The sequence below is a fragment of the Kogia breviceps genome, chromosome 5 (genome assembly GCF_026419965.1).
Source record: "Kogia breviceps isolate mKogBre1 chromosome 5, mKogBre1 haplotype 1, whole genome shotgun sequence".
Lineage (NCBI taxonomy): Eukaryota > Metazoa > Chordata > Mammalia > Artiodactyla > Physeteridae > Kogia > Kogia breviceps.
Genome location: NC_081314.1, coordinates 149,102,986 through 149,125,333, shown reverse-complemented (window position 1 = coordinate 149,125,333; position 22,348 = coordinate 149,102,986). Strand labels below are relative to the sequence as shown.

General features: G+C 66.0%; 1 protein-coding gene across 1 annotated transcript; it reads right to left on the bottom strand.

Moving 5' to 3' along the window:
• Positions 1-2,339: 2,339 nt before the first annotated feature.
• Positions 2,340-21,329, bottom strand: COL6A1 (collagen type VI alpha 1 chain). The gene is made up of 35 exons (XM_059064112.2): positions 21,122-21,329; positions 20,460-20,589; positions 18,806-19,006; positions 18,111-18,270; positions 17,834-17,962; positions 17,718-17,738; positions 17,558-17,578; positions 17,436-17,480; positions 16,557-16,610; positions 15,959-16,003; positions 15,831-15,857; positions 15,612-15,638; positions 15,471-15,515; positions 15,118-15,171; positions 14,857-14,919; positions 13,997-14,059; positions 13,846-13,899; positions 13,723-13,758; positions 13,425-13,487; positions 11,863-11,925; positions 9,178-9,240; positions 8,411-8,473; positions 8,240-8,290; positions 8,083-8,118; positions 7,660-7,722; positions 7,397-7,462; positions 6,842-6,877; positions 6,196-6,232; positions 5,999-6,007; positions 5,605-5,738; positions 5,223-5,332; positions 4,901-5,084; positions 4,623-4,803; positions 3,826-3,855; positions 2,340-3,724 (listed from the first exon to the last, which is right to left on the bottom strand). Exons 1-35 carry the CDS (start codon positions 21,216-21,218, stop codon positions 3,102-3,104), a joined length of 3,084 nt encoding a protein of 1,027 aa, XP_058920095.1. The 5' UTR covers positions 21,219-21,329; the 3' UTR covers positions 2,340-3,101.
• Positions 21,330-22,348: the final 1,019 nt, after the last annotated feature.

The following is a 22,348-nucleotide window of genomic DNA, read 5'->3' as shown; positions in this document are numbered from 1 at the left end:
CACGGGCCCTGCTGACCGCGGGCGGCGGCTCGACGCGGCTCCCCGGGCTCCCCAAGCGGCCATCCAGGCTGCACCGGAGGAGGGCCTCTCAGTCTCCGGGGACCGTAAGTGTCGTCCCCGCAGCCAAAGGACAGAGGAGCAGCTGGACGTAAAACGCTGCCCCGGGAGGGCGTCACTTCCTTTAGACCGCGGCTGCCAGGCCCGCTGTCGGGAGGGTGAGTGGAGGTGCCCCGGGCAGGGCTGGCCCGCGGGTCTCGGTCAGTGAGCTGCGTGGCCAACAGCCCTCGGGCCTACAGCCTCCCGCCCGCCCTCAACAATCATGGATGGAAAAGCGTTCCTTCCTGCCCATTCTTGGCCTCAAAAACGCATCACAGAGGCCAAATACTGGCTGTAGCAATAAATGTGAAGGGGGTCGACTCTTCCATGGAGAACGAGGACCGTCAGGGTTAAATGCGCCTGAAGGCCGTGCTCAGAACGCACGGCCGGACAGCGTGTCTGGAGTTGGAGAGGGAAAGGGCGACAAAAAAAGAGTCACAAAACACAAACCAAGGCAGGTGAGGCCGAAGCCCTTCTGCCGTCCGGGCAGGACCCCGTGGAGGCCGCAGCCCCGAGGTCGATTTCACAAACATCCGGGCCTCTGAACCCACACCCGGATGGATTGCGGGGCTGGGTCAGAATAAAGGGATCCCGGAGAGGGGCCGCGTGTGCCCCGTCCGCCCCGTGCCTGCCGACGGATCCCGGGCAGCTTCCAGGTGGGGCTGGCAGGGGTCCTCCGAGTGCCCCTGGGATCCCACTACAAGGACCAGGCTTCCTGCGGGGAGGAGCCGGGAGAGAGGCCGGGTGCTGCCCCTGGCAGAGTGGGTCAGGACAAACGGGGGGCGGCCGGCCCCGGCGTGCCCCCGGGCCCGGGAAAGAGCGTGATCCTGACCCGCCGACAGGACCGGGGTAACTGGCTTGGCACTCATTTGCAGGACTTCACATGATGGTCTGTAATGTTTCCTTTACAAACTTGGAAGGGACGTGGCCGAACCGGGTGGGAAGTTGCCCTCACAGTACTATTAAAAGAATGAAGGCGGCTCCCTGTCCTTATCTGGGGGGGGCTGGGAGGCGAGGAGAGGCGTTGAGGCCGGTCCCAGCCAGACACTCCAGTTAGAGAGGTGATTTCACGGATTAAAGGCACGGTCCTCTTAAAGGGGAAGTTTCTGATTTCTCACCGTCCTTCAGAAAGAGGTCCCTGCGGTGGCCACCTCCAGGCGGGGTGGGGAGGCCTGCGGGTGGGGGGAGCCCCCAGACCCATGCCTCGGCCCCCCGACCTGGGTGCACACCCGGGGTCCCCAGGAGGGAGCCTGAGCCTAGTGGGGGCTGTGGGGGTCCTGCAGAGGCTCCCGGAGCCCCGGCGCCCCCGCCCTGACCGGGCTTTTGCTCCCCTAAAGCTGCCCTTTCCTTCCAGCCCTCAGCCTCCCCGCCGCGGCCACGTCTGGGGGGCTCGAGCTGCCTTGGCCCCAAACGGAGAAGCGTGTGATGTGAGGGGGTGAGGCCTCGGATGGGTGCGCCCCTGTTACGAGCCCAATTTGCAGCTGAGGACACTGAGGTGGAAGTGACTGGCTCAAGGTCACACCGCTGAGGGGGTCACCCCTCAGGCCGGGGCTCCTTCTGGTGACAGCGGGGCAGCGGACACTTACCGCCAGCAGCCGTCGGGTTCCCATGGAGCCGAGTGTGACATCAGGCAAGGGCTGAGCCCCCGGGGAGACTCCTGACCCCTCCTCCACACGGGTACTGCTCCCCCCAGAGTCACGCGGCCCCCGCGGCCCGGCGCTCGGCTCTCAGGGCCCCCTTGCGCGAGGGGTTGCGTCGCCCCGCGGGCAGCCCCACCCAAGGACACTAGCCAGGCCCCCACCCCGCCCCCCAACTAGGCCCGCGCGGAGGCCCCACCTGCCTCTCCTGACCCCGATGCCAAAGGGCATCAGACCCTGCCCTGCTTCTTCAGCTGCAGCCTCTCCCACACGCCCCCAGCCCCTCTTACTGCTCTGAATCCAGGCCCAAATCTGCCAGCCCCTCCAGAAGGCCAGAGCTGGGTTTTGATGCCAGGATGCCGGCCCTTTCGGGGATTTATCTCGTTGGATCTGCCTGGCTCTTCCAGCTGCCGTCCCCCACTGAATCCACTTCTGGTTCTGTAGCCAGGGTGTCAGGGCCCCTCCCAGCTCCTGCCCCAGACCTGGAAGAGGGGGGAGGCACCACTACTTGCTCTGAGCGGGGCGCCCCAAGCACCTCTGAGTCCTCCTGTTGGTGCAAAGTGCAAACGCCGAGTGGGTTTAACTCCTTGGACAGGTGACCGCGGAAAAGAGAGCGAAAGCCTTTATTTGGAAAAGTCACAGACACGGACACCGTTGAGAAAAAACACAGGAAAGAGTAAAAGTAAAACTAAAGTACCAGGAAGGCCTTCAGTAAAATGTAGAACCAATCACTTCCTTGAGGAAAAAGAGCTTTGGCTTGTTTTTGATGACACCCATCACCTTGCCCCTGGAGGCGGGGCGAGGCCTCTGTGTCCCGGGGTGGGGATGGGGGCAGGATAGCACCTCTGCTCTGGGGATCTGGGGACTCGGGGTCGAGGAGTCACGGTTTCTGCTGGTCGGGGGTGAGTGGCGAGAGCCTCGGGAGGAGGTGTCGCCTCGCCAGGGCTCAGGCTCATCTTTGCGCGCCAGCTCCCTGGGAGACCTGGCTTGAGGAGTGAGTGTTTCCTGAAGGATGCTGTAGGATCCGCGGGGGAGGCCAAGCTACAAGGGAGTGGGGGTGGGGAGGCGGTGACAGCTGACCCCAGAAAGGAAAGAGAAGCCAGGCTTGGGGGTTCTGACTCGGGATCAGGGGACCCTGACAGCGTGAGGCGGGATGGCAGAGGTGCGGGTTCCGGTGGGTGGTGGGAGGGGGCCGGCAGAGCCCAGGGTCAGGGGCCGCAACACCCCGCTCAGAGGGGGCTGGCAGGACACAGAGCACTGAATCAGGCTTTTCAAGCTTTTCCTGTACGAAAAACCTAGCTGGTCGGGTGGGTCGGGAACCTTCGTGTCCCCTTTTCACTTTCCGTCTCAGTGGCGGTGGCCCGGCTGCTAGCCCAGCGCCACCTTCCTGGACACCGTCTGGTAGAAGACACCGCGCAGCAGCGCCGGGTAGCTGGGCACGCGGAACAGGTGGCGCTCACCGAAGGCCACGTCGTACTCGGCCGCCTTGCCGGTAACCAGGACACGCACGTGGGGCTCATTCGCCTGGGCGCCCACCACCACCGTGAAGATCTCGATGCCTGCCCGCTGGGCCTCCTGCACGGCCTTCTCGATGGTGGCCGCCGTGGCGCCCTGCGAGTTGCCGTCGGAGAAAAGCAGCAGCCTCTTCTTGGCGGCGCCCGACGAGGCCTCGCGGTAGAAGCGGGTCACGTAGCCCAGGGCGTCGGTAACGTCGGTGGCATCGTTGAAGAAGTCCATGGCGTCCAGGGCGCCGGCCAGCACGGTGTAGTTCTGCAGGAACTGCAGCGCCGCGCGCTCGGGCCGCTGCTGCCCGGTGCCGCTGTACTGCACCACCGCTACGCGCACCTCCTGGCCCGGGTCGGTCTGGCCCGCCGTCAGGAAGCGCTCGGCCAGCCGCTTGGCGAAGCGCCTGGAGGTGTCGAAGTTGTGGCTGCCCACGCTGGCCGAGCCGTCCAGCAGGATGGTGATGTCGGTCGGGGAGGAGAAGGTGACTGCGGGCAGGGGCGGCCGTGAGCCCACGCCGAGGCCCTGGGGAGCCTGGCCCCACCTGCCCGGTGCCCCACCGAGAGCCCCTCCCCCCACCGGTACTCACTTGGGCAGGTGTAATCTGGACACTTCTTGTCTGTGAAAGAGAAAACCCCACAGCGTGGACCCGGCGATCTCAGAGACCGCTGTCCCACCTGTAAGCCCCCCAACAAGAGGACACCTGGCATCGCCATGGAAGCACAGCTGATCCTCCTCAACAGCTGGCCGCCCTCCCCGCACCAGGAGGGGTGTCCTTCATTCAAGAGGGGGCCTTTGAGAGACAGAACGGTCCCCCAGGCACCAGCCCGGAGAGGCACCCGCCCCGTCCCAGAAGGGGGCAAACAAGGCTCAGAGAGGAGGAAGGGTGGTCTGCAGCTCAGACCCCGGGCCACGCTGTCTCTGGACGAGGCTGAGTACGTGCCCACCGGGAGGGCTAGGGCCCCGGGTCTGACCCCGCAGCCCTCTCTGGCTGCCGGCCAGCTGTCCGCACCGTGGACTCGGCTCCGACCCTGGGCCAGGCCCGGGTGGACGTGGCAAGTGTGTTCTTAGGGGGGTACCTCTGAGGGGTCTCAGGCTCCAAGGCCAAGCGCGGCCTGCACCTGTGGGTGCACCGAGCCTCAGACCCCAGCGCGCACGTGTGCTCGCGGCTCCAGGACAACGGGCGGGAGATACGGCGCAGCCCGCACTCGGGGGACGCTGGGCCACCAAGGAGCCAGGCCGTGGCCTCCTCGGGTAAGAGTGGGAGGTGGCCGGGCGGGCGGCAGGCGTGCTGCTGGCCCTGGCTGTATGGCTCCCGTGGCCAGGGGCCACCGTGAGAGGAGAGCAGGACCACGTCTGGGCCGAGGGGGCCCTGCCAGCGCCCACCTATGCAGATCTGCGTGGTGATGTTCTTCAGGAAGCCGTCGTCCAGCAGTTCTGCGTAGTTCTCCTTGACCAGCGAGATGCCCGGCCGTCCCTGGGGCGCCAGGCCTTGGCAGGAGATGACGTTGAGTTGGTCGGAGCCCGCGGCTAAGCCAAACACATCCTTGATGCCCACGGAGACCACCTGGGGGGAGGGGCAGTGTTGGCGCGGCCCCCGGTGGGGACGGTCCCCCGAGCCGCAGGGCGCAAGGGCGGCGGCGCAGACACGGAGGCGGCCCCACCTGGATGTCAGGGCCGCAGAGCACGCTGAGCGGGGTGGTGTCCCGCTGGGTGTCCGAGCGGCCGTCCGTGATGACCAGGGCGATGCGGTTGTTCTGGGCGAGTGGCAGCAGCTGGCTCCGCGTGTACTGCAGAGCCTCGCCTGTGAAGGTGCCTCCACCCATCCACTGCAGCTTCTTGATGGCTCTGTGGGGCCACGGCGTCGCCCTCAGGGCGGGGCAGGGGGCCGGGGGGCTGGGGGCGGGGCTGGGGGCGGGGCCAGGGGCGGGGCTGGGTGGGCCGCTGGGGGCCATGCGTGGGCCGGCTCCGGGCGGCCGCACTCACTCCTTGAGGTCCTGGGCGTTTCTGATGTTGGGGTCCCTCAGGCCCACGTGCTCCTGCATCTGGTTGTGGCTGTACTGCACCACGCCCGCGTGCGACTCTCCAGGCTCAAACTGCACGGGGACAGAAGCCGCTGTCAGGAGCGCCCCCCCCAGGGGCCCCCGAGGCGCCCATGCCCCTCCTGGGCCACCCTTCCACCCACCACCTGGACCGGCCCCCAGGGCCCCGGGGTGACTCATGCTCTGGTGGGCTGGGGGCGTCGGCTTCCGAGAAACAAAGAGTCCGTCCCATGGCCCCCGGCACCCGGCCCTCCCACTCTGGTGTCAGGACAGAGCCCTCCTGGGAAGCTCCATCCTCGAGCGAGAGGCCAGGGTGGGCAGCTCACCTTGACCAGCTCGTCCCTGCTCAGCCGGTCGATGACCTTGACGATGAAGTCCTTGGAGATCTCGAAGTTCTGCAGGCCGATGCTCTCGGAGCTGTCCAGCACGAAGAGGATGTCGATGGGGCCGCACTTGCACTCTGTGGGCGGTGGCGGGCTCAGCCTCAGGGCCCCTCCCAGGACCCCTTCCAGAGCAGGGCAGCCCCGAGGGGCAGGGCGTCGAGGACCCGGAGGCACGGGGGAGAACTCCCGCGCCCCCGTGCCTGGCGGTGTGAGTGACGGTGGAAAGGACGAGGTGGGCCAGCGCCCCGGGGCCGTGGGAGCATGGGCGAGGGGCTCCACCACCCACGGGGTCAGTCCGCTCGAAAGCTAAAAACACCAGGTGAAGGGTGACACTCACCACAGCAAGCTGGGAAGAGGAGAAAGAGGAAATTACGTGGTCGCTTAGACTAAACCCGCCAGCCCGCCCTCCCCGGTCCGCCAGGGCTTCCTCGTGGGTGGGCACACGCCTGCCCTCCTGCCTGCCTCACCCCGGCCAGCACCATGGCAGGACGTTCCTTCTAATTAGGACAGTTACTCAAAGGTGGAGATACTCACAGCACATTTTCATGATGATGTCCAAAATCTCGCATTCCTGGGGAGGGGGGGAGACACTCCCGTGAGACAGACCAGCCCCTTCTGTGACTCCGCCAGGGCTGCCCCAGGCTCTGGGGGCGAGTCCAGCCTTCCAGGTCCCCATCCCGCGGGACCACAGCCGGGACCACAGAGGGGCTGGGCTGGGCAGGGAGTCTCCCTTCCCACGGAGTGCCCTGCTCTGCCTGTGAGGCTCCTGCCTGCAGGGCATGAGCACCTGATGTGGCCCCTGACATGTGGCCACGTGTCCCCCCGTGGCCACCACGTGTTTCTGTGGGAGCAAAGACGTGTCTCCCCGTGGCCATAAGATGCGCACCCTGTGGCCATAATGGTGCCCCCCGGCTTCCTATGTTCCCCTATGGCCACCACGTGTCCCCCTGTGGCCACCACGTGTTTCTGTGGGAGCAAAGACGTGTCTCCCCGTGGCCATAAGATGTGCACCCTGTGGCCATAATGGTGCCCCCCGGCTTCCTATGTTCCCCTATGGCCACCACGTGCCCCCCCCGTGGCCGCCACGTGTCCCCGGCGTCGCCATCACGGCTCCCCACCCTCACAGGATCCTGGGCCAGAGCTGCTGGCCCCCAAGGATGTTCACAGACACCCCACTTACGTCCGGCCCTGGTGGTCCCATGTGTCCCGGGGGTCCCTGTCAGAGAAAGGAGAGGGTGGACGCTGGGGCCCTGCCCGATTCCTGGGTTGCAGGTCTGACGGGAGCCCTCGGCTGAGCCCACCTCCATTTAGGGCCCCCCGAACACCAGGGGCAGCTGAGGCTTCTGCACGGTAAGGGCTGGGGGACCCGCCACCGCCGTCCGCTGGGCGACAGCTGTCTAATGTGCCCTTTCCTGGTGGCCTGCGGGTGCTCAGCGCCCGGGGCAGAGTGTCCCTGGGGGTCTAACGGCGCCACCTCGAGGGGCAGGGTGCCCAGCCTCACCCAGGCACTGCCCTGGGCCCTGCCGTGCCCATCACACCTCGCCTGGAGTGCCCCCCCCTTCTCCGCCCAGCCCTGCCGGCTCAGCCCCCCACCCTGAAACTGCCCGGCCCCCCCATCCTGCCTGCCGAAGCCCCGCTTCCCGAGCCCTTCCCCAGAGCCTGGCGCCCAGGGTCCTGCCCCCCACCCAGCCTCTGCAGCCTCTGGTGGGGCACCTGCCCGCGCTGGCCGACCTACCTGGGGGCCTTCGGGGCCTCGGTAGCCCTTTGCTCCTTTGGCGCCTCGGGGAGAAATGTCATTGTTCTGGAAGGACAGTGCGGCGTTGCAGGCACGGCCACACGTGGCCGGAGCCCCCGGAGCCCCTGCTGCAAGCCTGCCCACCACACCCTCGACCCCGGACGCTCGGCTGCCCTCGGAGCCACCACAGCCCGCCGGGCCCGGGCCCTTGAGGCCAAGGCTGACCCGGACATGTCACAGCATGCGGTGGGCTCTGCACTCACGTCCTCTCCGGGGTCCCCAGCTTCTCCCTCGTCTCCCTTGAGGCCAGGGTAGCCTTTGGTGCCCTGCAGGGGAGCACGTGGTTAGGGGGAGCCGGGCCCACGGTCTAGGGTGGAGGCTGCGAGCCGGGGCTCCCAGGGGAGGGCAGGGCTCTGGGAGGTGTGGTGGAGCCCTCGGCTCCGGAGGGGAGAGTCAGTCAGCAGGGGCGCCCCGCCCGAGGCCGGCGGGGCTCCCAGAGACGGAGGCGCGGGCGGGGGCGCCTCGGCAATAGCCGGGCTGCGGGAGGCAGTGCGTCCGCACGCGTGTGAGTGTTTGCACGTGTGCGTGCCTCTGCACGCGTGTGTGCTTGCTCAGGCGTGGGGGCGATGTGCTCGACCGTGCACGTGGGCTCCAGGGGCCGACAGAGTGGACGGGCGTGTACTCACGTTTATCCCGGGAGGACCCCTGTTGCCCGGATAGCCCTGCAGGGAAGGCAGGACAGTCAAGCCAGGCTCTGACACGGCGGGGGGCCACGAGGGGCGATCCCAGCCACGGAGCCCCCGTGTGCCCGAGTGGCCAAAGCGGGTGTCGGGGGGCACTCACAGGGAAGCCGGGGAAGCCCTCAGTGCCATTTCCGGGGGGGCCATCTTCACCCTGGGAGAGCAGACCGTGCGTCCAGTCACTGTGGGACTCGCCCAGGCCGGCTGCTTCTGGACTCCGGGGTCCCAGGCAGCCCCCCTACCAGGGCTGTGCCCTGTGCCCCGCATCACTCACCCTTTCGCCCATCAGCCCGGGGTCTCCGGGGGGTCCTGGGGGCCCTGAGGCTCCTCTGGGGCCCTAAGGAGGAGAGAATGAAGTGGACACCGGGCAGCGAGCCGCACAGGCTCAGAGGCACGAGGCCTCTTGGAGGAAAGAGGGACAATTAAATAAAATAACATGTCTTCACGCAGCCCAGAAATGACTAAAAGAAGGGTTTTTCAACCTATGATCCTGGGGGGCCGTGTAACCTTCGGGCCTTAGAGGCCACACCTGCCCAGTGGTCCACCCAGGGAGTGACCGAGGAGGAGGTGACCAGAACAGGGACAGAAGCCCACGGGGTCGCTGCAGGAAATTCAAACCCGAGAGCCCATCCGGCGGGGGTGGAGGAACCAGCAGATAGAGCTACAGGCGTGGCCGACGGGGGCACGTCAACCGCGTGTTGGAAACTCCTAAGGTTTGAGCTCACGATGAGAAAAACAACAAAAAACCCTCACCAAGTCAAATTTATAACGCATAATACGCAAAGAAAGAAAAAAGAAATTTGGAAAGAAATACGCCAAACTGTTCATGTTGTTTATCTCTGGGTGGGTGTTTTAGATTTCTTTTTGCAGTTTTCTTCGTTTTCTAAGTGTCCTAAGAGTCACATATACTGTGAGGTGAAATGAAACAGTTTTAACAGGTAAGGAGCCTGGGGGGATCTCCTAAGGAAGCGCTGGGTACGGGATGGGGTCTGGGTCCAGGGCTGGCCCCTCCGAGGATGGGGGGCGGGGAGGGCTCCTCACCTCGGTCCCTGGGGGCCCCTCATCGCCACGGTATCCTTTCGGTCCAGCGGGGCCAGCCTCACCCTGCAGAGAGAGGACACAGCCATCGGTGCCCCTCTGCCCCAGAGCAGCCCCCCAGGCCCCAGACCCCGCACTCGTGGGCTGCTCCATTCCCGTCCCTCTCTGGAGGTGACCCCTGCGTTCCCGGGTCCAGGCTCTCGGTCCCCTGAGCACTGCGCAGACGCCCCCAGCCAGGCCCCAGCGAGGAGGGCAAGCATGTGTCATTCAGGGGGCTGCTGGCCTGCCTGCCCCCCCGGGCCCCACCAGCAGGACCCTGGACTCAGAGGCCCATGCCCTGGGCCCCGTCATGAGGCGGCACTTCTCATGAGTTCTCTGCTGGCTGCCCTCCCGTCCCAAGTGTGCACGACGCCCGCCATCCGGCCAGGAGGCTGCGGCAGCGCTGCCGCCCCACACCGGGCAGGGGTCCGGCCGTGGCCGCGGCTCGGGAGCCAGCGCGGTTGTGCGCCTCGGCCAGCGCCAGCGTCACGCTCCCTGCACGCGGGCCACGGGGACGCGGGGGCTCAGGGGGTCAGCCTGCGGCCCCGAGACCTGCCTCGGGGCGAGAGGAGCGGCACCTCCTGGGAAACTGGGACTCAAGGGCCTGCCTACGACACAGAAAGACCAAACTCGGGTGGGGCTCCTGCGGGCAGCTGGCCCCCTCGCTGGGGGTGACGTGGGACGGGCGAGGCCTGACGGCTGGGGTGACGGGAGCCGGTCCTCTGTTTCTCCGCTGCCTTTTCCTGGGATTTGGGCAAACACACTTCCCAGAACTCTCTGCTTGGACCCTGGGGTCGGAGCCGGCCTCCTGCTGGGCCTGGAGTCGGTCGTGGGTCCGTGGGGGGTTGGGAGGGGAGGCCCGGAAGTCGAATGTCCAGGTGACCGAGCGCCTCCTTGGCCGGAGTCACGGGTCAGGAGGGGACCATCTCCGGTCGCTCACAGGCTGGGGGGACACAGGGCCCCCTCCCAAGGGAGGCAGCCGCCCCAAGCAGCGCCTGGGGTCCGCAGCGCCTGGGCTGGGGCCTCCCTCTCTCCCCGCACTCTCGGTCGTTTCCTTTTCTCTGCAGTGACTGTTGTGACTCTGAGAGCTAAGGCTGCTGGGGGTGCTCCCGTGAGCCCCGGGTCGGTCCTGCTTTCAGCGTTTGGTGCCTTCCGAGTCCTGAATGACTTCCCGAAGGTGCCACAGGGAAGACCTGGGCCATCCGGGCACCTTGTCCCGGCAGCACCGGCCGGGAGCAGTTACTGCTCCTTGTTCCTGTCCAGGAAAGTCAGGGGCCCAGGCCGGGGCCCAGGAAGCCGCCCCGGCAGCAGGCCCAGCCCGGCCGGAGGCCACATGAGTTACAGTCGTGGGAACCGGGTGGACGTGGAAAGAGGAGTGGTGTGCGACAGCCAGACCAGGAAGAGGCACACGTAGGTGAGGGGGTTTAAACACGATGGAAGTGCATTTTAATCAGCAGGAAAGACTGCAGTCACGTGTGTTGTGACAACGGGCTGGCCCTTCGCCGAAAAAGCCAAGCAGGCCAAGCTCACCTCTCTTGCAGCCCCACGGTCTATGCTCCAGACAAATCAAAGACGTAAGCAGAAAATACACTAAGAGGGGTGAGCGCATTTGCAAATCTTTGTAAACGAGCAGAGCAGGACATCCTCAACCACAAGGTACCACAGACAAGGTCGGGACGCAGCTGACAACTGACAAAATGTCTGCGCCACGGACGGAGCCCTGCGCCATCAACGTGGGAAACACAGATGCGCTGGCCACCAGCGGTGTCCCTCTGGCCGAGGCCTGCCCAGGGCAGACTGCATCCCAAACTGCCTCGCCTTGCGTGCGTCCTGTCCCCACCCTCCACTCGTGGACCCCCGTGGCTGGCCCCGGGCCCGGGGTCTGGAGAAGACGGGCCGAGAGCAGCGGTGGGCGTGATACTCCCTGGGGAGGGTCGTCTCACCTGTGCCCCACCCCAAGCCGCTCACAGCCTCCTGCCTGCCCCCGCCCCCTCTTTCCACCCAGCCCGCTGCTTCCTCAGGCCTCCACTCTCCTCCTCATCCCCAGCAGGGCCTCTAGAAGGTCACATCCGGGAATTCTAGAACCTTCTGTGCACCAACACTCCCAAATCAACTTGTAGCCAGGCTCTCACCTCTGGGCTGCAGACACTGAGAGAGGCTCACACAGCCTGTCTCCAATGTGGGGTTCCTCTGTCTGGGCTCAGTCCCCCGCGACCCCGCTCCGCCAGGCCAAGGGGTCCCCAGGGTCCCCTGACTCCAGTATGCGCCGGGTGCTGCCTGCCCTGCCCCCGCACGTCCCAGCCCCGCCTCCAAGCCCACTACCCTCCCCCAGCACCAGCCGAGCCAAGGTGCTCCTGCTTACTCTGAGGGCAGGGTTGGGGGCAGCACGGGGCTCTGCACACTCAGGGCTGTGTCCTGGCAGGCGCCCACCCTGAGACAGGGCTCCCCTGGGAGCACTGGGCCCAGCTCACCAATCTGTACCAGCCACCCTGGCCCCCTGCCCGACACCAGACATCCCAAGGTCTCCAGGCCAGGCCCCTGCAGGAAGCACCCCAGGCCGGAAGAGAAAAGAGATCTCCCCCTAAATCTGTGAGCTGATCCAAACTGGCAGCAGCTCCCCCCCTGCCCCCCGGCAGCCGGGCTTCCTACCGGGTCTCCGGGGATGCCAACGGGGCCTTCTCGTCCCTGGTCACCTTGGGGTCCAGCTTCACCCTGGAGAGGAAAAGCCGCTGAGGTGGAGATGGAAGAGGGCAGCTGCCCCGGGTGGCCACCAGGCGAGGCCGGCGGCCCGGCAGCTCCCGCACAGCCAGGAAGGGCCGCTGTCTGCTGTGGGCCGGCCTCGTCCTTGCTTTTCACGCTTGCCCACGTGTTTACCGCGACTTGGCCACGTGCCTGGCCATCAGGTGACTTGTGTTTTCAAGGGGCCACAACAAGGGGCCAGCAGCCCCCCCGAGGCCGGGAGGCATCTCACCGTCCACCTGGCCTCGGGGCCCAGAGCTGTGTGGGGCTGGCCGTACCTCCCCCGCCGTTTGTCCAGGGCACCTCCTGGAGGCACAGCCTGGCCTTCAGTCCCATTTTCTGACCTGAAGCACTGGGCTCGGAAAGGGGGTCAAAGCTACATCGTCCCTGCTTTGCCGTCTCTCCCCACCCCTGCCAGCAGGGGCGTGGGGTTCTGGGGGGCCGGGGTCAGAAAGACAAACCTCTCTCCCCCTGACCTCGGCCTTGGTTAAACTCGGGACGCCTTGGACACGCATCTGGAGGAGAAGCATTTGCCCCTACGTCCGAGTGTCACCCCAGGGGGAGAGCACAGCCTGGAGAAGTGTCCCGTTCCTGTGGACGGGGAGCGGCGCGGCCCGCCATCTCCAGCAGGTGGAGGGCCAGCCGCATCTGAGGCTTGGGGCTCAGCGTCCTTGCCTCCTCAACCCGGAGCCATAGGGTGAGGCCTGCGTCCCCTCCAACCGGGTGGAGTCTGACTCGGTGCCCACGCTCTGGGTCCCGCCAGCCTTTCCCGCTTAACCGCGTGGCAGAGAAAGCCCGGCGTGGCCCCTGACGGTGAAGCCCCTGGGCCTTGCAGGTGAGAGAGCAGCAACCACTGAGCCATTTCCAACATCCCTGCTCTCGAAGTTTTAACAAAGGAAGACTGTCCCCGGAAGAATGCGGGCTCCATCTGCAAAATGTTTACGGGGTTCTGGGGGGAAGAGCCCAGATGTGCGGCGGGAGGGGCTCGCTGAGGCAGCTGTGAAAGCATGAAGCCGGGCAGGAAAGGCCGAGCTAAAGAGTGATCGCAGCTCGGGGAACCCCTGGGGAGCCAGACTCGGGGCCCGCCGGCGTGAAGGTGGCACCCACGCCGCAGAGAGCGGGCTTACACGGCGTGTCTGGGTGATTTTTCAGGCGGCTGCTCCCTGGTCATGCGTGGTGAGTGGAGAAGCCGCACCCAGCTCACCTTGCCTCCCAGGCCCTGGAGGTGACCCGGGACCACGCAGCTTGGAGGTCTGGGCGGGGCCCGAGGGCAGGAGCTGCTGCACTTCCCACCCAAGAAGTGTGCGTCGGGGGGTGTATTGGGGAAACAGGAGGTGGGGGCGTGGGTGGCCCCCATCTAGGGGCCAGAGGGCCTCGGCAGGGTGTCCTGTGATTCTGATGGCCTGGCCTCAGCCTGGCCCTGGTCTCTGCCCCTAGGGGATGCGGTCCCAGCTTCAGGAACAGTGACTCACCGGGTCTCCTCTCGGGCCCCGCGCGCCTGTGGTCCCCCGTGGTCCTCTTTCCCCAGGGCCGCCCTGTGTGGAGGGAAGAGAGGGCGGTGCAGGCTCGGGGCTCGGGGCCTGGGCACAGGGCCTGGCGCCCAGCAGACACCAGGACTTGCAGTCCCTCCATCTCACGCCCCGTCCTTCAGAGACTGGGGTCCCGCCGGCTCCAGCACGCTCTCCGGGGTCCGTCCACCTGGGACCACAGGGCTGGTCACACCGTCCACGTCCGCCACCAACTGGTGAGGTCTAGAGTGCCTCCACTCACCCTCTCTCCAGGGGCTCCGTCTGGTCCCGCGTTTCCCTGGGATTAAGAGGAACGAACGCCAGTGTTAGTTTGCGTCGGGGACTCTGCTTGAGGCTCGGACGTCAGGAGGAGGAGGGTTCCTACCTCGTCGCCGGCTTCGCCCTTCTCTCCCAGGGGACCAGGCTCTCCGGGCTCGCCCTGGGGACAACAGTGCAGACTGTCTGTCCCTGACCCTGAGGCCCCTCCCAGGGCCGGGGCCCACCCCGCTGTATCGGGGGGCTGTGTGCATGCTCACCTCGTCTCCGGGGGACCCCGTGTTCCCTGGCCTCCCAGGTTCCCCGTCTGCTCCAGGCTCACCCTGGAAAGACCCAAGGGTCAGCCTTCAGGAGGCCACGCCCAGCCGTCCTGGGGGCCAGTGACCCCACGCTGGCCCTGCTCACCCAGGCTTCAGGCCGCCGCCCCTGACTGACTGCAGGAGCCTCGGACGCAGAGGACCCTCCCCAGACACCCACATCTCTGCACAAAACCCGCCTGCGGAGTTCAAATGCCGCCCACCCCAGGGGCCAGCCCGGCCCTCGTGAGCGGAGGCCCGCTGCTGCCAGGCTGGGGACCTCGGCCCACACTCCGGGACATGCGCGTTGCTAGGACGCGTTTGGGGCAGAGTTCGTGTTACCGCTCCAACTTTCCCAGCACTTCCTGTTGCTGAAAAAAACACCAGCAACAGATTTGAATGAGACTCAAAACGTGAAGTCCTCACGCCTCGCCGCTCCGCCCACTGCAGCATCGGCATCACCCTGTCTATTCTTGAGTTTAGATTTCCCGCGAGCAGATCGATTCCGGGCTGACCCGCGGGCTGCGGGCTACGTGGATGTTCCTGAGGCGACCAGAGAGGCCGCGGACGGAGGAGCAGCGGCGGCCGGTGTGATGGGGAGAGGACGTGTCCGAGGCTGAGTGACCAGCACTGCCCAGGGCGGAGGGTCCCACCCCCAGCCCCGACGGCCCCAGGAAGGGCAGTGGCGAGGCCTCATCCCCCGTGGACGGTGGGGCCTGGCCCCCAGACTAGGGGCGAGGACCTGCTTCCGGGAGGAATTTCTGCTCGATGCTCGGTGGGTCGTAAAGCCCCAGCCTGGCCCCCCGCGGGCTCGAGTCACTGACCTTATCTCCTTTCAGTCCGAAGGCGCCCGCGTCGCCCTTGGGCCCAGGGGGTCCTTGGACACCCTGGGGAGAGGACGCAGAGTCAGACCACATTCTGAAACCGCAGCCACTGGGCTGCACGCACGTGCGTGACAAGTCAGAAGGGCAGGTCTGCACGTGGTACGGCCCGTGTGACTTCTTCGTGTGTCAGCGGGAGGGTCGAGGCAACTTTCACTCTTGAGGACTTAAGTCTTAAAATGTCGGAGAGAGGAAGCGACTTACATCGAATCCGGGCGTGCCCTTGCAGCCTGGCAGGCCAGGGTACCCCGTCTGCCCCTGCAAGGAGGAAGGCGGGTTTGGTGGTCAAGCGTTTCAGCTCCGGCTCATCCACCCGCTTCCCAAGAAAGCCCCACCCGGCAGAAGGCGCTCTGAGCTTGGCCAGGTGGCTGGGGGTCCACTGGGACCTGGGGCTTGGCAGGAAATGTCTCCTGCCTTTCATGCTGCCTCAGAGTTGCCCAGGGGTGGCCACACATGAGATCCCTACCCCCCCACCTCCCCTGGGGTGGCCAGCCTTGCCCACCGTCCCCTCCTGAAACACGGGCCCCGCCTGCAGCCCTCCCCCAGCTGAGCGTGACCTTCACGCCGTCCACGCCGTCCACGCCACGCTTCCCCTTCTCGCCCTGCAAAGTGCAAAAACCAAAGGAGGTGAGACCAAGGTCGGACCGCACCCCACAGGGAAGTGTCCCCACCGGCCGTGCCCCTCCGGCCACACTCACCTTGTAGCCCTTCGGTCCCCTGGAGCCCTAAGGAGACAAGAAGGAAGGGTGAGGGGCTTGGTCTCCCCATCGTGGGGCGAGGTCCCCAAGGAGGGCGCCACCCCACCACCCAGCTCATCGCGGCCCCGCCACGCCGGGAACAGGCAGCGTCGTCCCTGTCCAGAGTAGGGGGCTGCTCTGTGCCCCGAGGGGCACCCCCCAAAGTCTCATGTCACTCACCTTCTCCCCTCGGCTCCCTTTTTCTCCCTAGACGGCAAACAGAGGAGGGAAGGGGGCTGTGAGGGGCGCCCCAGGCCCAATGCCCTGAGGCCCCAGGAAAGGCTGCGGTAGAGGAGGGGGGGACGCACCTTCATGCCCTGGTAGCCGATGGGTCCGAGATCCCCAGGCCTTCCCTGCAACAGAGGCAGGGGTGCGTTAGACACCCCCGGGGGCAGGGGCAGCCCCCATCCAACCCGCTTGCTCTCCACCCTACTCAGGCCTGGCCAGCTGGAGAGACTTGGCTGGCTCACCACTGACCTGCGTCTGAGAAGCGCCCTGCTATGAAGGCCTCATCCCCGCCTCCTGGGGGCTCTCAGCAGAGCTCCAGGGAGGCGGAGGTCCAGAGCCCCCCGGGGCCACGGGGAGGGGGGAGACTGGCCGTGGCTGAAGCAGAGGCCCTGGGACTCTGCTGGCTGCCCCCTGCCCCCGTTTTCTGAGAGCAGGTGGGCCTGCGGGGGGCCTGAGGGGCATATGCGGAGTCTTCCTGGGCAGGGGGTGCTGGAAGGATGGCTATGCCGTGTGTGCCCTGGTCCTCGCCACCCGCGGGGCCCGCGTCCTCTGAGGGTCAGGCCACATGGCGAGGGTGCTCAGAAACCAGCCATCCTTCTGGAAGTTTCCACAGCCTGGTTCCCTGGCCTCAGGCTTCTCAGCGCCCCCGTCCCCCTTGGTCAGGGGCTCGGCACTCACGGGGTCTCCGGCGTCTCCTTTCTCTCCCGGGAGCCCTGGCTTCCCTCTTTCTCCCTGCAATACAGAGCAAATCAAGGTATGAGGACAAATTCCGTTTATTTCTAAAAAGCTGGTGAGAAGGACCCTCTACTTGCTAACAAGAAAGGTCTAAAAAGCTATTCCATCTGGTCCCTGGCATTCACGTGGTTTTCAGGCACCTTTCTCGTGGCCCATCCTGAGATCTGCGTGGTCAGGTCCACGGTCCCCTCCCACACCCCCCACCGGGCCCTGGGGCTGCCCGGCGCCGCCTGGAGTGACCCCCGAATCTTCTCTCTCCGCCCGTTCTTGCTGCCGTGCTGGGCTCCCAGGGGCGGGCGGGGTGGGTGGGGCGCAGAAGCCCCCCAGGGGAGGTAGCCGTGTGGCTCCACGGCCACTGCACCTGACACTTTCTAGGAAAAGCCAGAAATCGGGACTTTCACGAGCAAGCTCCCAGGTTGTGAATACTGGGAACTAATTTTGTTCTCCAAAACCTCCGCACGAAGCAGTCCCGGCCTTGGGCCCATGTTCGCCCGTCCCGTGGGGGGCCCACCTCCAGGAGCAAAGCCAGAGGGGTGGTCACTCCAGAAAGGCCACTCCCTCCCCCACGGGGAAGAGGCCGGAGCGGCGGGCCCCACCCCACGGCAGCCCGTGGCCGCCGCATCGGCGTGGGGTCACGGAGCCTGGACTGTCTCCCGCGACTGGGGCACCTGCTCAGCGCAGCAGGCGGGGCGGTGAGCGCTCAGGACGGCTGCCTGGGGTCCAGCGCGTCCCTAACACCTGGGTGCCAGGCTGCAGGGACATTTCTCCCAGGCTTCCCCCCGACCCCAAGGAGGAAAGCACGGACAGGACGCGGTCACTCACCTCATACCCGGGGTCGCCCCGCAGCCCGGGAGGTCCTCTGGCGGGCTGCAAGACACAAGAGAACGGTGAGCGCGAGGCGGCAGAGTCGGGGTGGCCCGGGGCGGGGGTGGGGGCACACTCACCTGGCACTCAAAGGAGCAGCACTGCGGAGGAAGGGACAGGGGGACACGTCAGAGAGCCCGGGCACAGCCACACCGGCCACCCGTGCTCAGCCCGCTGGTGGAGAAACGGGCGCCGGAGATGCTACGGGGTGGGGCGGGGCGGGGGGTAGGGGGGCCTTACCACCTGCTCCACGTTATTTTTCTGAAAGTGAAAGAGGAAAGTCAAATTAATTTCCGTTCCCAGGCACAGGCCCTCCGGCTTCCTGGACGCGGCGGGGAGGGCGGGCCGGAGCTCACGATCATGTCCGTGATGGTGTCGATGGTCTGGCTGATGACCTCCTCTGCGTCGCGGCTCTGCCCCCAGTCGGCCGCCGTGAAGTTGCGCCGGTACGTGTGGTCCGTGGCGATGATGCTCAGACGTGGCTCCTGGCGTGGATGCGACCAGAACCAGGGCGAACGTTGGCGACAGCAGGAGGCCGGGCCCCTCCCCACCTCTGCTCCCCTGGAGCCCCGCGTCCCTCAGGCCCTGCCTGTACCCACGGCCCCCCCAGCACAGGCCCGGCAGGGGTCCTACCAGGTGGTCGGGCGTGATGGCCACAGAGAAGACTCTGATGCCCAGGTGCTTGGCCTCGTTCACGGCGTCCTCCAGGCCCCCGCAGGGCTCCTTGTAGCCCTCCAGGGGGTGCCCGTCAGTCACCACGATCAGGTACTTGTTCTCCTTCAGGTGGGAGCCCCTGCAGGGGGTGGGAGAGCTGAGACCACCCAGCCCGGCCCCCTCAGGCTACCACTGACCCTGACAGCTCAGGGCCCCACTGGAACCACAGAGCTGAGACCCCTGGACTGGAGGGAAGGGGCAGGGGGCTAGAAACCCCGGAGGGAGACCCAGACCCATGGTACTGTTTCCTGTTTCTCTGTGTAGATCCGGCCATAAGTGGGATTACAGGAAAAGACATTAGGACAGAAAGTAAGGTTCTGTGGCATCCCAGTTCAGGTGCCCTCTGCCTTCAGCGGTTGAGAAGACAGTGCGCCGCTGGAGGGAGGGACGGAGGGTGGAGAGCGACCGTGGCAGCCACGGGGCAGGCTGGGCGGCGGTCGGCAGCACGACCGCCTCGGCCGCCGGGACTGCTCCTGGGGACCTTGGACACCAGAGCCTGGCTTGCCGGCGGGCAGCCCTGGAGTTTGGCCGACCAGGCCGTGATCAGGGAGGTGGAGTAGCCTCTGAGGGCCGCGGGGCCGCAGACGGGAGCCGGGTGGGCAGCAGGCACTCACCCCACGAGCAGCTCCTCCAGCCCCTTCTTGATGGCACAGTCCGTGTAGGTGCCTTTGCCGAAGTACTTGACCGCGTCCACGCTGCTCTTGAGCTCGTCGCGGCCGCTGGGCATGCGCGTGAGCCCGCGGATGATCTCCACCTCGTCGCTGTAGTGCAGCGCGCCCGCGTTCCACACCAGGTTGCGGTCACAGCGGTAGTACCTGCGGGCCCCGCGGAGGTGAGCAGCCCTCCCCAGACCCAGGCCCGCTCCCCGACTGTGTCCATCCGAAGGCAGGACGGCCACCACGTCACAGGTGGACGGCCGGTCCCATCTCGCCCCAAGAGGGAGGAGCCTGCAGGCCCCGGCCTGGGCTTCCCGAGTGGCCCTAAGGCCCTGGGTCCCGGCGCCGGGGGCCACATGGGGCGGGGGCGGGGGCGGCCAGCTAGTGACCACCATGTCCCCTGCTCTCCAGGGTGTCAGACGAGGAGCTGTGTGCCGAGACCCTGCTCCAGGGCCATGGGGTGGGGGGCAGACCCTCCATGGACAGCAGTGGGATCGCTGACAGTGGCCAGGGGAGGGACACTGGTGGGGACCCCTGGATCTGAGTGGCCTCCTCTCTCTGCCCCAGGCACCTCATTCGATGGTCTCCGGGGGTGGCCAGGGCCCCAGCCCATCAGCAGATGGGTGATGGAGGCCCCTGCGAAGAACCAACGCCGACAACGGGAAGAGCCCCCCGGTTCACAGGCGGGAGAACTGAGGCGCGGGACCAGAGCCCCCTGGAGCGGGACGATGGGCTGCAGGGCTGCCCTGGCGCCCCCTCCCCGAGGCACATCCACACAGGGGCCCTCCCTGGGCCTCATAAACGCGGGCATTTCGGGAGGTCTGGGGCTTCAGTCCCACAGTCCCTGCATGGGGCAGACCTGTCCTCTGTCCCTGCGGCCCCTTCTGGTGGCTGGGAGGCTCGCGCCTGGGTCGGCTGGTCAGTGGGTTTGTGGGTCAGTAGGGACAGGGTGGGAGCTGCGCAGGTGAGGGAGGGGGAGGAGCCTGGTCTGGGCTGAGCCTTCCTCCACCCCCGTGGCCCTGAAACGCCCCTCTGCAGGCGTGTCCTGTGCTTGGCCACACCCACTGGCCGGGGCTTCCCCCGTGAGTGAGTGAGTGAGTGGATGCATGGATGAATGGAGCGTGATGCCCCCAAACCCAGGACTGGGCTGGTGGCCCCTCCGACCAGGACACTGGACACGGGGGACGCTGGGACCTCGGGCCCGGGGTGTGGGCTTTGACTGTCCCCTTGGGCAGTGGTCATTGTCCAGGTGACTGGAGAGGAGCACCCCCTCCGGACACCGGGCGGACCCGCAGGCCTCGGTCAGCTCCCCACGCCCGCTCAGGCGTCGAGGTGGGGGGCTGTTTCCTGCTCGGTGTCTGGGGCCCAGAGCCCAGGCAGCAGCACTGCCCCCTCGGCCCTCCCGGCTGGCCGGCCTGCTCCATCTCCAGTTCAGCTTTTCCCTGGCCCATCGGAACCACTCAGACTCGGGGAGGGGACTCGAGGGGCCCGGCCAACACCACCCTTCTCAGATGCGGACTCAGCCGAGCAGCTTGAGGCTCAGCTCTGCCTGCTGGGCCACGGCAGGGGCGACACCAGGCCGGCCGGCCCCCTGAGAGGACAGAGGTCCTACCTGTCCTTCAGGTTGTCGATGAAGCGCTTGGTGAAGGCCTTGACCTTGTCCACCAGAGCCCCGTAGGGCTTCAGCCTCAAGGCCACGCTCTCGGAGGTGTCCAACACGAAGAACAGGTCCACGGGGCAGTCTGGGCCGGGACGGGAGGAGCGGGGCCTGCAGCTCACGCCCTGTGCCCGCCTCTTCCCCAGGTGAGCCCTCCACCAGCCGCCTCCCCGGCCAGCACCCCCGCAGCAACTCAGACTCCCACCCTCCCGGAAGGGCGAGGAGTCCACCCTTCACCACAGCTGAGGCCGTCTTCTTGCCGCGTTTCCAAGTTGAATTTAAAACTACCAGGGGCATGACCTTCAGAAAAGGAGGGTGGGAACAGGTGACCGTGTTTCTTGACTGACCACCAGCAAGGGATCAAAAGGAGCTGAGAGGCAGAGAGGGGGCAGCACCTGCCGAGGACGGGCGCCCAGGGAGCTGGCGGGCTGAGCACCGGGTGAGGCTCAGCCTCCTCCCGTCGGGTCCTTCGCCAGCCGCGCGGCATCCCGGCATCCGAGCGCTGGGGCAGCAAGGGAAGGGGCCGGGGTCCCACTGGGGTATCACAGCTGGTACGTCTGGTCCAGGCCAGCCTCGCCCGCCGAGGCCAGAGTCCCAGACGCGGCAAGTGCACTCACCTTGGAAGGCGATGGCCCTCGAGGTTGCCACATCGTCCTGCGCGGCGGCCCAGCAGGCCTGCAGCAGCAGGGGGAGTAGAACACGGGGCAGACTCATGTCACCGGCCGCGGGTCACCATGGAGCGGGGCAGGGGGCAGCGCGGGCTGGCGACGGCGGCCAGAGACAGGGGGAGAGCAGCGAGCCGCCTCTGCTCTCCTTCGGAGGAGTTTCAGCCCAGGAGGGAGGGAGGGGTGGAGGGAGGAGCAGGAGGCGGGGCGGGGGCGGGGCCCAGCAGCGGGGGGGGGCGGGGGGAGAGGGGAGAGGGGGAGGAGGGGGGAGAGAGGGGAGAGGGGAGAGGGGGAGGGGCGGGGGGAGGTGGTGGTGGGCCCAGCAGCCGGGGAGGGCGGGGGCGGGGGTCTCTCCCAGTTCTGGGCGAGTCACTCACGCTCCCCGGAGCTGGAGCTGGAGCTGCTCTGAGCCCCGGACGCCACTCCGCGAAAGGATGTACCTCCCTGGTTTGCGGGGACTTTTTAATTTGCTTACAGTTCTCCTGCTAAGTCAGCCTGAAGAAGTCTGAAAAGGACGCGAGCCCTGAGACGACTTTCCCTGAGGCATTTTGTTTCCAATCTTCATGTGGGATTGATCGGCCTGTTTGCCTGTCCACTCGCTCACCAGTTGCTACAAATCACCGCGCTGTTTGTGTAAACATTTCAAATCCATTGATCTGTCTGACTTCCGAGGCTTCGTAGAAATATCTCTTTACAGTTTAGTCAGATACATATTGGCGAAAGATTATTTCGTTTTTTACTCTGGGAAAACGCAGTCAGAACAATAACTATACGTGCATTTGTTTTATATAAATACATATATAGACAGACAGACAGAGACACAGAGACAGGAGGGTGAGACCCTGCTTCTGAGGACAGGTGTGGAGACCCCCGACCCCGGGGCCCTGCAGGGTTGGGCTCCGGATGTGGCCAGGCCCACCCCTGCCCCAGAGAACATTCTAGAAGATCTTTCCCAGAGCTGGAGCTGTTACCACTTGTCTAACATCAGCCAAAATGTTTTATAGTTTAAAGACATGCCAAAGTCGTGTAACCACAGTAAAGAAGTTTTGAGAAACCCTTCAGGAATTATACCTCTCGGTGATTGCTGTGGGATTTCTTCCAGTGTTTTCCCCGTACGTACGTACGTTCTGAATCTTTTGTGAGCTAACCGTGGGGGTAGCTTTACTTGCCACTGGTCTC

What these genes read in the sequence shown, in the direction of transcription:
- COL6A1 (XM_059064112.2), bottom strand. Translation starts at nt 21,218, where the DNA reads ATGAGTCTGCCCCGTGTTCTACTCCCCCTGCTGCTGCAGGCCTGCTGG. An exon ending in ATCGACAACCTGAAGGACAG is followed by an intron (nt 19,007 to 20,459) that starts GTAGGACCTCTG and finishes CGGGGCCCGCAG; the next exon opens with GTACTACCGCTGTGACCGCA. An exon ending in GGGGTCCTCCCGGGATAAAC is followed by an intron (nt 7,723 to 8,082) that starts GTGAGTACACGC and finishes GCTCCCCTGCAG; the next exon opens with GGCACCAAAGGCTACCCTGG.